The following is a 14,355-nucleotide window of genomic DNA, read 5'->3' on the forward strand; positions in this document are numbered from 1 at the left end:
ACAGGGAGGAAGGCTGAGAAGGAACGAAAGCAACTGATAAGATGAGGTGGCAGAATTGTGGTTGACATTTTCCCTTAACTTGCTTTTCTCTATTCTATGGGTATCATTGCCCTTTATTTTTTTCTTTCTTTTCTTTCTTTTTTTTTTTTTGGTGAAAAATGAATCATCTGAGTTTTATCTACTCATGGGATTATGTGATAGAGAAAAGGATCATATTACAGGCAGAAGCAGGGGTTGTGATACTACTAAGCAAAATAAAAATGGCTCTTACATTTCTTAGTCAAGAATTTAATAGACTTCAACTATTCACATACTACTTTCTCAATTTTTGCCTTGTCTTAATATGTCATTTAACATTTTTCTTTAATTCCATTAAAACTCTTTTTTCATTGTAGGCTTGATTTATATACTATTTATATGAGGTTTCAGTATGCTAGCTCTGTTCCTAACATGCATTAAAATAAATACATAAATGTTAAAATAAAAACCATTATCTTTGTAGCAGTTAAAATCGGTTCACATACCACCAGTGACGTCAATGTGCTCACATCCACACCGCACTGACTAAAAACTTGCATGTGCAGAAAAATGCAAATACAGCAGACTCTCAGGGCCAATAGGGGACATGGTGGGTCTGCCTCTGAGGGAAACTGAATATAATGCTGTTAACAGTGGCCCCCAAGATGAGGGGGACTGATGTTGGTTGCACTGGGGACTTCCAAAGCAGCACCCTGGGTGCTGTACAGCCAAGCTTATGCAGCCTGCTTGTGGCTTCCTCCCTCTGTCCTAGTTTTGGCTTCTGAAGCCACCAAGAACAAGTAGAACACTTGTTCTGTTTGAATGTTCTTTACGTACTCAGAGTCTTTCTTTCAACAAATATTTGCATGCCAATTACATTTTGGGTACTAATCTAGATCTTAAAGAGAAATGTTTTTTGAAAGTCACTTTCCATGTGAACTCTAAATTTAGCTTTGTATCTCTCAATTCTGCTCACTCCTGCCTCTTGCCTATTCCTGAGCATGTCCACATCCTTCACCCTTTTGTCAAGGAAGAGGTGGGAGTTGCCGGCCACCCCATGGCCATCAAGACTGAGCACAACACTTGAGGTGAGGTCTTATTACAGAGCTCAGGAAGGGTTTAGAAAGTCCTAGACACTTTTCTCCACTAATGCAGGTCAAAATTACCCTGCTTTTGGGACAGCCACTTTACTTATTGAGCCACAATGAGCCAGTCAATCAGCTAAGGCTCTGAATCTTTGGCTATGTTGTTTTAATCTGGGCCTCCCCATCCTGTCTATCTGTAATTGTATCTGTACTAGACACAGACCAGTAAAGACTGTGCTGGACTTTTATCTTTTACCTGCGAAATTTTACTTTGTGAGACTGTATCCCTACATCTTTCCATAAAGAGAATGCCAATGGCTAAAGACATTGTAGAATTTATTTTGTCCAAATCTCTCATTTTACAGAGAAGATGAAGACTAGAAGAAATCATGGACTTGCATCAAACAGAAGCTGCAGGTCTTCAAACAGGTGTCCTGACCCCAAGTTTAATGTCGAATACTCTGATAGCTTGCCCTTCAGAAAAATTTAAATGGTTGTCAAGACTTACAGAGCAGGGGCTGGCAAACTGTGACCTGCAGGTAAATCTGCCCCATTCTTGGTTTTGTAAGTAAGGTTTTACTGGAACACAGTTGTGCAGTTTATGTGCAGTCTATGCTACAACTGTGGAGTTGAATGGGTGCAACAGAGAATGCTTGGTGGGCAAAGCCTAGTATTTTAACCTGAAAGTCACAAACTTATTTTACTTTGGCTTTAAAAAAAAAAAAAAGTTGCCAACCACTATTAGAAAAAGAAGAAAGTGGGAGGAAAAGCCCACTTTATTAAAAATATCTAGTTTACTATAAATCCTCTTCTTTACAGTTAAGATCCTTCAAGGAAATTTAAAATGGCTGCAACATCCCAGGGTATATGTAACCTCAGGGAGTGGCCACAACTACTAGGGGTCTTTCTTTCAGAGTCTTAATGGTGTGAGATGCTTAATGAGCATCAGTCTGTTTGGTCCCTGCTCTGCTGGATTTTCAGACACAATCAAGGCCCACCACACAGGAGGATCATAGACAGCTGCAATATAAGGCAAATTCTAAACAGGTCAGTGTTCTTACAGAGACAAGTGGTGCAAGTAAAATAAGTTTGTGACTTTCAGGTTAAAAATGCAGGTTTTCTCTGAGCTATAACTCTTGATTGTTAAATAATACTGCACTTAATCAGACTGCATTATAATAATCCATTTAAGTGTCTGCCTCTTCTACACACACCACCATACCTTAACCACACTGAGAGGAAGCAATATGTCCTATTCCTTTTTTGAATCTCAAGTCCCTAGCCTGAAACACATTGTTACTCCATGTGTGGAACTCTCCTAATGCTCTCTAAAGAAAATCAGTTATTTACATTGTTATTTAACATCTAGCAGAGCCAATGAATTTGCACTAGCTTGCTGTGAAGTGATACATGGATTTAGTGACAGGAGTAAGTGATGCTAATCCCTGAAAGACCACTCAATCAGAAAACATTGCCAAGAATCACACAAGTGAATTATGCTTAGAAAGTTCTCTGTGTAATAGCTTCTAACATGGTAAGTTTATTAAAACAACAAAGACCCCACTGATTGGTTCCTTTTTGACAATAGCTGGATCTGGCTTAAGACAAATGGCCGGGATCCTGAGGAGTTAAACTGAAAAGTAAAACTACTGTTTAATATATATATATATATATATATATATATATTTTTTTTTTTTTTTTTTTTTTTTTTTTTTTTTTTCTCAAGAGAGAACAAAGCTAATAGCTCATCTAGGAGGAAATGTATCTTTAAATGGTCAGGATTTTATCTGCTGTCTTTTTTTTTTTTTTTTTAAATCTCCAGAGGCATGGATGGGGGTCATTCTAAAGCCAAGACAGGCTTTAAACTTTGATTTGATTACAGTCTGAAATTAAGAACTGCATATCTGAGAGTGAGCTGTAGATTACGATTTATGTGTAGGTCTAACAAATCCAATAAAACATGTCACAGCAGGGTACACAGTGCATGTGCTCCCTGTAATGTCTTAGCAACTTCTTCCATATAAATAGTTAATATGACTCATATCACAGAGATCGTTTGTTACATTCCTGTTTTGCCAGTTAGGTTGGTTCCACAGTTAAAGGCTTGGCACAGAAATATAGAAACTCTGGACAGCGGGTGTGTAGCCCACAACAGCTGCATCTGAGCACATTTCTGAATAAGCACAGATGTCGCTAGGGTGGCCACGTAGTTTTCAGCCCCGAGTGCTGATAAAGCATTTTAAACATTGTCACATGACTGGGCTGGCACACCACCCCAGTTGTTAGCAGCACTTGGTATTTGTTAAAATAGTGAATTTTATTCCCCCATTCTTTACTTTCCATAAAGAATGACCGGGAACATTCAGCTATGTTCCAATAGAAGTAGACTATAAAACGGAAGAGGACGAAGGCCTCAGAAATCACAATATCATTTCCTGCAAGTTGGTTCAGGCACATATGGCCTACTCACCTTCTGATTCACCACAGATATTTATAGCAGCAAGGCATTACGCCTTAGTCGCTTACAAAGGCCTGGTGCTAAGGAATTTTGATACGATAAAAGTGCACTTGGTGTACCAAGCCAAGGCCAAGATACAGAAGCAGCCTTCTTTTAGGAGGTCTGGGTTACTTAGGTGATCCTTGGGAGGCCTGCTTTTGGAAGAAAACAAGCAGCATCCTAAGTTTAGCCTGAAGCTTTATGGATTTCTGAGGAATTAATGGACTCCAAGGAATGAATGGACCCCAATTGACATCTAGAGAGGACCTGAGAAGTCACCCGTGAGAACTGCTGGTTATTTCAAAAGGAGGCAGAGAGCAAAACTCTGTCAGATCTTGTCCTCCCTAATTGTTTTCATTTGCCTGTCTCAGGAGAGGTTACAGAAAGAGCTCAACAGAAAAATAATACAACAAGTTCCCAGGCCCCCAAACCAAAACTATTTGCACACACCTCCTCCCTAGACTAAGTGTGGCTTTGCAAGACAGATGATTGATCTCATATTGATGGGGCCTCATGCATAATGAAACTCGTTCTTTCTTAAATAAAGGTGCCTTTTACAGGGTTGGCCATGGAGAAAAGAGAGGTGGAACAATCCCAGTGTAAACATCCTCTTTATCCAGGCCATTATTTCTTTACTGTTTTGGGTACTCAGAAGTTTGTGGCTCTGGATGCCTTATCAGAATCCAATAGCCTACCTGGCTAACTTTTGATATCACAAGAGCTTTGGTTGCTAAAATTTTTAATTAATAATAACAATAATAATAATAATTTAAAAAAAACCCTGGAGAATATATAGTATTTTGTTGCTCCCTTCTCCCTAGACAAGCAACTTCTGGAGAGACCAAAGCCTAATAGAAACAGGCAACCACTGCATGCTATTTCCTGCCACATTCGATCAGGATGACTCAGTTTCCAGCCACTCTGCCCCTGATGATCTCCCCTCCTCCCAACCTGCAAGGCAAGATAATCAAATTAAGTGGGTAAAACTTTAATGACTAGAACAAAACTCACAGCTCTACCAAATTAAATCACTAATCACAAGACGGTGCTTAGAAACATTGTTTGTAAAAAGCCAAGCATAACACTTAAGAATTATTTCAGTGAGAAATAACAGTTGTAAGCCAATGTCTTTCCATTAATAGCTCTAGGTTATTTTTGTATTTTTATAATTCAAGACAGACACGCCAATGTTCTGGGGTTAATTTTACCTTGCGTGGAATTTGTAGCCATACTACAAATTTCTAACTAAATTTTTTCATCATTTCTCATGATTTTATTCTTTTATTTCAGGAATGATTCACATATCGTGTTTCAGACCTGTGCAAAGAAACAACTTAAAGCAGAGATGAAGTCTCTCTGTGAATCTGTTAATTCATACCACTTTGGAGGGCAGGTAAATGCATTATTCTTAAAAGTAAGCACCCCCTTTTTTTATGCTTGTTAATCTAGTGTACCATAATTAATGAACCAGTATTGACACATTATTATTAATTAAAATTGATACTTATCTAGATTTCCTTAGCTTTCACTTAATAGTCCTTTTCTGTTCCATGATCCCATCCAGAAAAAACATTAATTTATGAAGTCTCATTATGACTGTAGCAGTTTCTTAGATTCCTCTGGTTATTGATAATGTTGACAATTTTCAAGCGTACTGGTGAGGCGTCTCCCACAATGTCCCTCTCCACTGGGTTTTGTCTGAGTGTTTTCCAAGGGTGGTCTGAGATTATGGGTTTTGGGCGGGGAGATCACAGAACTTCCATTCCCATCACGTCACATGAAGGGCGCGCCATCAACACGACCTGGGACTATTGATGCTAACCTTGACCACCTCACTGAGATCGTGTCTGCCAGGCTTCTCTACTGTAAACTTAATTCTTTCCTATATTTTCCACGACTGTACTATTTGGAAGAAAATTTTATGTACAACTCATACTTAAGGGGTAGAGAGTTATGCTGAATTCTTTAGAAATATTCCACAGATTTTTCTATTCTCCTCCATTTATTTATATATTTCATCACATATTTAATCAGTATGGATATTTATTTTACACCTTGGATTTTGTTTATTTTGTTGCTTATATTAGTCCAGCTTTGGCCTTTGGGATCTCTCTCAATGGGCTCTTGTGTCCCTCTGACATATCCCCATCATGGTAGGCTTTTTGAAAATCCCTGTACTTTCTGGCAGGCTCTATAAGATTCTTCAAGCTTCATCTTGTATGCTTCCTGCCCCAGTCCTAGAATTAACTATTTCTCTAAGGTACCCTAGTGCTTTATATTGAAGAATGAATTAGAAGCCAAGATCTAGGCAACAGATACATACATTTTAAAATACCTGTTTCTAGGCCTAGACAGGAAGAATTTACAAAATAATATGTTTTAAGGGCACTAAAATTAATGAGGGGAAAGTAACAGGAAACTTCTATTTTTATAGTTCAATAGAAAGATTTGGGTAGTTTTTTACTTTGGATATTAATTATAATTCTGAAAAAAGTTATACTTTAATATGATAGGATCAATGTGTTTGAAAGATGGCAAAGGCTTAAAGAACCTCTTAATTTTATGTAGTTTTGAGGTCTCTATATTTAAGCAAGAGTTCTGCTTTAGTCTTTCAAAACAGAAATGTATTATCTGTGCTTTAATAGTAAATAAAGTACATGTTTAATAATCTAAATATGTGACACTGACATGATAAAGACAGGAGTCCAGAAATCCATGTTCAATAGGCCATATTAGCATAGGAAGCAGATTGAAGATCATTCCTGATAACTGAGGTCATACCTCAAAACATCCTCTCCCTTGTTTTCCCTCTGGAGTCACAGGAAGGAGACAGGTGATGGAGGCAGGAAACCTGTGGACACCAGTGGTAATCAAGTACAGAGGAATCCAGCTCCACTCAGCCTGGGCCTCCTCCTAGGAACCAACGTCATCAGTCTAGATCATGGGAGACTGCTGGAGGATGACCAAGCAAGATCAGCATCTATTCCATTTACAACTAAATATCAGAGCTTCCAAAGACTCTTCCCTCTACCTCTGAGATCTCAACAAACTGTGGTCTAATTCAGGTACAGTGGTGCATCCCAGTACCTTGAGAGGCTGAGGGAGGAGGACGGCTTGAGTATGGAAGTTCAAGGCCAGCCTGGGCAACGAAGTGAGATTCCATCTCAATAAATAAATAAATAAATAGATAAATAAAAACAAAAAATGTGTTCCAACAATGAAAGAAGGCAGTTAGAGTTCTGGGGGAGGAAAATAGTCTCATGCAAACCAGACAGGTCCTGTGAGGAAATACTTGGAATCCCACGCATACCTGCAATGAGGCCAATATTTGCCTTCGTTTTCAATGGTGCACCTGCATCTTTAAGCCAACACAAGCCTAAAGTCATTAATGCAGGTCAGCAATGAAAGGCTCAGCTCTCAGGAAAGCTTCTGCCCAAACTTTGTCAAAATTTATCTTCATCTAGTCAAAGCTGGAAGAGAGTTATCAGTCACTAGTTGGATTGGTAAAAGTTTGAGCACTAGAAAAAAAAAAATCAGGTCTGAGTTCAGGGGTTTTGTTAACATTCCAGTGCAGGTCCAAGAGTACCCGATAAAAAGATGGAAGGCCTGGGTTTGAGTCATGATTTTGCTCTTCCCTCTAGTCTATTAGCACAGGCAAGTTATTTCATATCTTGAAGTCTCCATTTTATCAACTACACACTGCGTGGATAAGTTTTTTGGAAATTTTCTTTATTCCCAGACATGACTGAGAGGGTTAGCCTTAAAATGATCCAAATCAACCGAAACAAAGAGAATAGCATCAGAGTTCAGACAACGATGTGGAATTTTTTTTTTTTTAATTCCCTCTAGGGTCTACATGAAACAAAGATGATGTTGAGACTTAAAATGAGAAAAGAGAGAGGGGGCCCAGGCGTGGGAGAGGGGGAAAGGCGGATGAAAGCTGTCAGTTCAAGATGATCTGCAACAACTAAACAACTGTTGTGTCTATTTGGGTGCAACAGACACTGTGGGAGTCGTCACCCTTTAGTTTCCTAACCCTCGTCCAGATGAGCACACTCATAGAAGAGTCATGAAGATGGACACCTTGGTTTATAGTACCTAGTTATATCTGTAGGTGTGCTGCCCTCCCAAAGGAAGGGAAAAACTGGGGGTGCAGAAAGAAGAACCAAGGTCCCAGAGGGATTGTGGTGAAAGTTTCTTGGTAAAAGAGCAGGATTCTAACTTGTAATTCTGAAACTGAGCTTATTTAACAGGTGAAGGAAATTGTACCTAGCACTTCAGGGCAGAACACAAGATGTTAAAATACAATTCACTGTTCTTGGTTTTCTTCCCCTTGAAGTCCCACTTTCTTCCCTTTGAAAGAGAGATGTAGAGAGAAGAAACCAAACTAGTCTCCTGCTCTCAAAAACAATTATAGCTACAGGAGTTTAATCAAATAATTTCTATGTCAAATGATTTAAAAACCAGAGGAAGCCTTTAAAAAAAAAAAAAGCTGAAACGTTTAAGTGTATGAGAACAGCACTTCCTGTCAGAAGGATTTCCTGTTTTAGGCAACCACAGCGACGTGGAGAAACATCCGCCCTGCGGCCACAGCCTGTGTTCCCCGGCCACTTCTCTGTTCTCCTCACCCTTCCTCCCCGACGAAGGTGACATACAGCTTATTCCTCTGCAGATCTTTTCTGGAGTAGCCCATAATCTGATTAAAAGCATCTTCTAGCAAGTGATCTCTTCGGATAATTAACCTGTCCGTAAAAAGACAATTTAGAAAACAGATTATTTCCTCATCCTTATCTTTCTAGAACCTGGCACCTGCTATTTAATTTCTATTTACCACAATTAACTAGGCTAGAGGTGAAGTTCCTTAATATCATCATTGTCTGCATTAAAAGTACACACTTGTCTTTAATTCTCAGCAGCATTAACAAAAGTTACATAAGATACTCGAGGGTAAATAAAGTGCCCCACCTATGGCCTGAAAAACATCCTGAGAGTCCTTTCTGAGTGACCAAATCACACAGAAGAAAAATGATCATCAAACAACACACACACACACACACATACACACATGCACACATGCGCGAGCGCACGCGCGTGCACACACACACACACACACACACACACTCTTTTGTTTACTAAAGGAAGAACCCTATGAGGTAATGTTTTAAACCTGACCTAGACAAGGAATTCAATTACTAAATGCTCAGAGAGACGACTATGAGAACCAGGAGAGGGAATAAAATATCTGTATCCTCCAAAGCAGAGGAGTTTACAATTGTGCTCAATTTAATTTTTATATTAAGCCAATCTTGAGATTCCCTAAGGGTTCGATAAAAATGAATGCTGCTGGTGGCCAATTAATTTACTTCTGATGATGACATTAAAGTAGTCCTACCACAGACATTCATTTGCCCTTCATGTAAATGGTAATGGACAAGGAGAGGACAGGGAGGCTGGGCACATGAAGGTTGGATGGTCCAGACTTTGTAAGTCAAGTTTGACACCATGAAGTTTAGAGAGGGACAGTGTTGAGCACAGAGAGGAGATGGAAGGTGGAATTGACAATGAGCCCTCCTGTGCAGAGGGCTCAGGCACCCAGGTCATAGTGGTGCTTCAGGGGAGACCCTCCCTCCTCACCTCTCTCAGGTGGCACAGTGAGTGGTAGTGGGGGTGGGGGAGGAGGCGTAGGGAGTAATCTAGGCCAGACAATATGATGAGAATGTTTCAGTGTCCCCACTAAAAGGGAGGTTGATAAAGGCAGGAACAATATTCATGACCCCATTCTCTTGTAGATGAAATTTGTCACAGAGAATGAAATAGAGCTGACCACACACTTGGATTAGCTTAGGAAACAGTAACATGTAGTATAAGACACTGCGATGGTTTACTAATGACTATCCAGTAACTTAACAGAGAAGTGCTCTTTGGGAGAAAAAAATTAATCAGCTATTTATTTTGCCTCTATTTTTACACGGAAAGTGGTAGTGTGCTCACTGATGGATTTCAAACCTTCAGCTTAATCGTAAATTAGCTCTAGAACTACATCTTACATGATACTGTAATTTACAAATGCCAAAGTAATTATGCCCGCTAAAACACAGGCTCATTGTCCCAAATCACAATTTCCTAAATTTCCAACTGCATCCCATCCTTAAACCATCTATAAATCATGTGGTTTGTATCAATTTGACTTACTTTAATTTCCCTGGGCCTTGTCCATATCCTTTTGTCTCTAACTTCCTGTAGAAATTCCTTAGTTTGGCTTCAAAATCTCGCTTGTAAGGGGCTGGAGCACGGGCATTGGCACGTTGAGTACCTGCAGGACAGCACAAAGGAGGACAAGCTGGGGTTGAGCACTGTCCTTACCTTCATCACATGACCAAGGAAAAACACCACCCTGGTTCACAAATAAAACCAGGTAACTCTTTCAGCTTCTGCTTTCCCCCACTCTCCAAGTCGAAGGATCTAGCAAAGGTTAACCAGGGTCTTAAGGGACATTTTTGTGGCTTTTGGTTAAGAATAAAGGTCCTGTCTGAATAGTTACAAGGATGCCCATGTTTTTCTCAAAGATGTTCCCTTTTTACTCCAAACTGGACATGAGTCAAACAAAGTTACTCATGTCCAGTGGTTAACTGTTCACGATGAAGTATCTTTTCTTACTGCTGAAGTGATATCCTGGCAATTAGACAGGAAGCTACTGTGTGAAAGTGTGTGGCATATAAGGCAAGAATAGTGAGTTTCTATCATTCACTGGACATTCCTCACCCAAAAAATCCACAAAAGCTTCATTCACATGTGCACTATAAAACTAAGAAAGATTTTAGGTACATAATTATGTATATTTCCTATTGCAGGGTAAGGTAACCTTAATATTCAAAACAATTCAAACCTAATTGCAGAAGGTACTTGTTTTCTGGCTGTACAAAGAATAAATAATGGTGATATTCATTGCATTCCCAATGTACCAAGTACAGTGAATATCTACAGATTATCCAAAGATACTTATATCATTCAATAGCTAAGTGTAACTAATACAGTGTAAAAGCAACACAGTTTCTTCCTCTTTCCAAAGAAAAATCTGGCTTTGTGTCATAAGGTGACTAAGCAACAAGTTGGGATATTAAACTGATGATGAAGAGGGGAATCAGACACAGAGACATGACACCCACTGGATATTTCCACCCAGTACTTCCCAACTTGGTGAAAGAAACCAGAACACACAAATTGTGAAGTCTGGTTCATTAACACCACATGAGTTCATTAAACAGTTCCTTAACAAAAGAATCAGCTACATGGCTATTATTTATTGCTTATACTGTTAGATATAATAATAGATGCTAAAAATGAATAAGGTGGGGTTCTGGCATGGCTCTCTTGGTTGGGGAGACAGAACTAAAACATATAAAATAATTAAGAGAATAAGTCCTAATCTAGATGGTACATAGACAGACTCTAAAGCAGAGGTGAGAAACCTATAGCCTATGGACTATAGGTCCAGTCCTATACATCTATTTTGTTTGCCCCACATATTTTTTTGAAGATTTACAATTAATTGCTAACATTCAAAATTTAGGAGATTTCAAGTTAAAAAAAAACTGTTTTTCTCTTGAAAATTATTTGGGAAATATTACAACAACTGGTTCGCATTTCCTTGGGGAGACAGGAGCAGCTGTTCTGTTAGACCAGGCATATGCTCTTCCCTTTGTCATAGTCACTCAATGACACTGACTGCCTGACCTCGTAGTATTTGCTTTTGATATCAGTGATAGAGAAAAGTAACAGCGATGTCACAGGAAAGTAACGAGCGTAAGTGGAGATCAAAATGAAAAAGACCTAAGGAGGGAAACCAAACCTTGAAAATGGAGGACAATTCTTTATTGATTCTGGGGCAGGACAGCAAGAGCTGGAAAAAGCATTGCTTCGTTTTCAGAAGATGCTGAAGAGACCCACTAGCCTAGAGGGGGAGTGCTGGAGAGTAAATGGGAAATTAAATCAGTCAGAAGTGTTGGAGCCAAATTAGGAGAGGAATTTTAAAAACCTAGCAGAGGAGTTTGGCATGGTGCAGTGAACAGTGGAAAGCCTTAATAGTTTCTTCAGCAAGGGAATAAAATGCAAGTTGGTGTTTTATTAAAGAAATTATTTTCAGAGTGTGTTGGACCGATTAAGGGTGGGAGAGAGGAAAGGAGACTGGAGGGTGGAGACCCAGTTAGAAGTTGTTGCAGCAACCAAAGCCTGAGGGGATAAGGACTAGTCAGCAGGGTGGTGACTCAGAGGAACATTTACAATGTGAAATATGAATTGGTAACAGTAGAAAAGTAAGGAAGAGGAATGGGAAGCCCTGATAACATCGCTTTTCAACAATAACAATAGCTATCATCTGTTAAATGCCTGCTGTACATTAGGGGTGATGCACCGTACATAGGGATCTTGAGAAATCCTCACAAGTCTATGAAGTGGCTGTTATTATTATTATTATCATCATCATCATCACTTGGCAACTAAGGAAACGAAGATGGAGTTTCTTGTCCAGGTCATATGCCACTGATAGTAGTAGGTCTGGGACTGGAGCCAGGTCTGTTTGATGCTAAAAGCACTGTGGAAGTGATGCTGGTGGATGGAAGCATGTGAAGCTTTGTATACACTGAGCTGGAGATGACAGCTGGTCAGGTGGATGTGCTCCACAGGTACTTGACCATGTAGTACTTGAATGTGAGTGAGAGACTAGGGCTACACAGTGGACTACATGAGTTAGTGTGTAGATGACACTTTGTGCAGTACCTGTTGCAAAGCTGCCATTGTTATCTGCATAGAGTAAACAGTAAACACATGGGGAAACATGTTGGGGCTTTAGGAATGGATATTTTAAATATTGACTACTGATCAATAATCTGTCTGGAGAATCTGTTTGTACAATTAAGAAGATTTTACCCAAAAAGCTTAAAGTTATGTCAAAAAGAAAACAAGTCAATGTGACCTGAAAAGATCTAAGAAGCAGAAGAGACACCTAACAAGTTGTCAGTCTTGACTGCATATTAGAAGCACTTAGGAAGCTTTTAAAAATTCCGAAGTTCAAGCCACACCCAAAATGTATTACATCAGAATTTGTGGGGGTAGGACCCAGGCATAAATGTTGTACACAGTTCTCCAGATGGTTTCTCTGTGCAACCATGGTTGAAAACCAGGATTCCCTTTACAGGAAGATCAAATGTAACCAGTGAAACATGTGGGCAGCATCCAGGGAGAATGCTTCCTGTGTATGTGAAAGACATCATTCGCTCCACAAAGGAACGTGAACTCCATGAGCACAATGCTCACTCCTGGGTGGATGATGGGGAGGGCAGGCAGCACAAGTCCGGGGTGCTCCAGTCCAAGAAACTGCAGACTAGTAACCCAGACAGCTCAGACGGCAGCCACAATGAATCAGCTTTCAAGAGCACAATCATTAATAGAGAAGAGGAAAATGAAGGACAAAGGACTGAACAAAAATCTTCCGAAACTCAAAAGAAACATGATTCTTTAAGAGTTGATTACTTTAAGAAAAACCACATACACTAGGGTTATATAATTTGAGATGCTTAAAAGGATGTGGGAAATACCACAATGCATTCCATTACTATCAGCACAGACACAATAAAAATTAGCTCTGACTACATTCACACGCTAGGTAAAGGAATCTCATTATGGAGGCTCTGGAGACTAATTGTTCAATGCAAAAATTCTTTTCCTAATATTTCCATTATGAAAAACCACGTATATATGCTTCATCACTTAAAAATTATAGTAAACTATGCTTTTTGGCCTTTGTCAAATTCTTAATACAAGTCAAGTGTATCTGCCAAGAGATTCCAAGGGAGGAATAATGCTACTTCTGTTTTGAAAACCAAAAAGGTTCCTGGAAGATTGAGCTAACAGTATTGTATGGGAACCATAACTTCTGGTGAAGTTCTAGAATAGGATGTTCTCACAGAGAGGGTTGCTGTATGGTCTTCACAGTTTTACAAGAGGAAATCAGATACAAAAGGTCAATGTTGCATCCAGTAAGTGATCAATGAGGAACTGACTTCATGAATGGTCAGCACTATGCTAATCATTTGGAGGAAAAAATTTCAGTAATAGATATTAGGGTATTTTTTTCTTTGTCATTGCTAGGCAAACCTAAATAACTTTCATATAATGATATAGTACTTCCATATACTGTTAGAAAATTGCATAATCATATACAAACTAAAGAATTCTACATGACAAAATATTTTAAATGACACGAGAAAAATGTTGGCATTCAACCTGTGAGAAGTTTATGTCTTTTTTTTTTGGATTCTGGGTGTGCAACTTAGAACTCAGATGACTTTCATGACTAGCATTTGCCCTGCACTGGATAGGGACTGGAGTTTGGCCTAATCCAGCACAGCTCCAACCCTCTCTTTTGGGATGGCTTGGAAACCTTCTTCTTTCTTGGTTTACTAAAAAAAAAAAAAAAAAAAGAATATATATATATTATATATATTATTATATATAAAAAAGGATATATATATATATATATAGAGAGAGAGAGAGAGAGAGAGAGACAGACAGAGAGAGACAGAGAGAGAGAGAGAGAAAGAGAAAGAGAATCTATACATGATTTTTTAAAAACATTTCCCTGCTCATATGAACAAACTATTGAGCATTACAATATTATAGTAATTTCTAGAAGGCTCCATTTTCTGGACCATATCTCAACACTTAAAACTTATGGAAAGAAAGAAAAAAAAAGAAAAA

At 39.0% G+C, this 14,355-nt stretch overlaps 1 protein-coding gene across 3 annotated transcripts in view; it reads right to left on the minus strand.

The window, feature by feature from the left end:
• HECW2 (HECT, C2 and WW domain containing E3 ubiquitin protein ligase 2) overlaps positions 1 to 14,355 on the minus strand; it is a 390,019-nt gene that overhangs the window by 29,169 nt on the left and 346,495 nt on the right. For all 3 annotated transcript variants that reach the window (XM_079132566.1, XM_079132567.1, XM_079132568.1), the window contains 2 exons: positions 9,793 to 9,913; positions 8,229 to 8,342 (listed from right to left, as the gene is read on the minus strand). In XM_079132566.1, coding sequence (XP_078988692.1) covers positions 8,229 to 8,342; positions 9,793 to 9,913 — 235 coding nt within the window. The remainder of the gene's footprint in view (positions 1 to 8,228; positions 8,343 to 9,792; positions 9,914 to 14,355) is intronic.

Source organism: Sciurus vulgaris, assembly GCF_902686455.1.
Source record: "Sciurus vulgaris genome assembly, chromosome: 3".
NCBI classification, from domain to species: domain Eukaryota; kingdom Metazoa; phylum Chordata; class Mammalia; order Rodentia; family Sciuridae; genus Sciurus; species Sciurus vulgaris.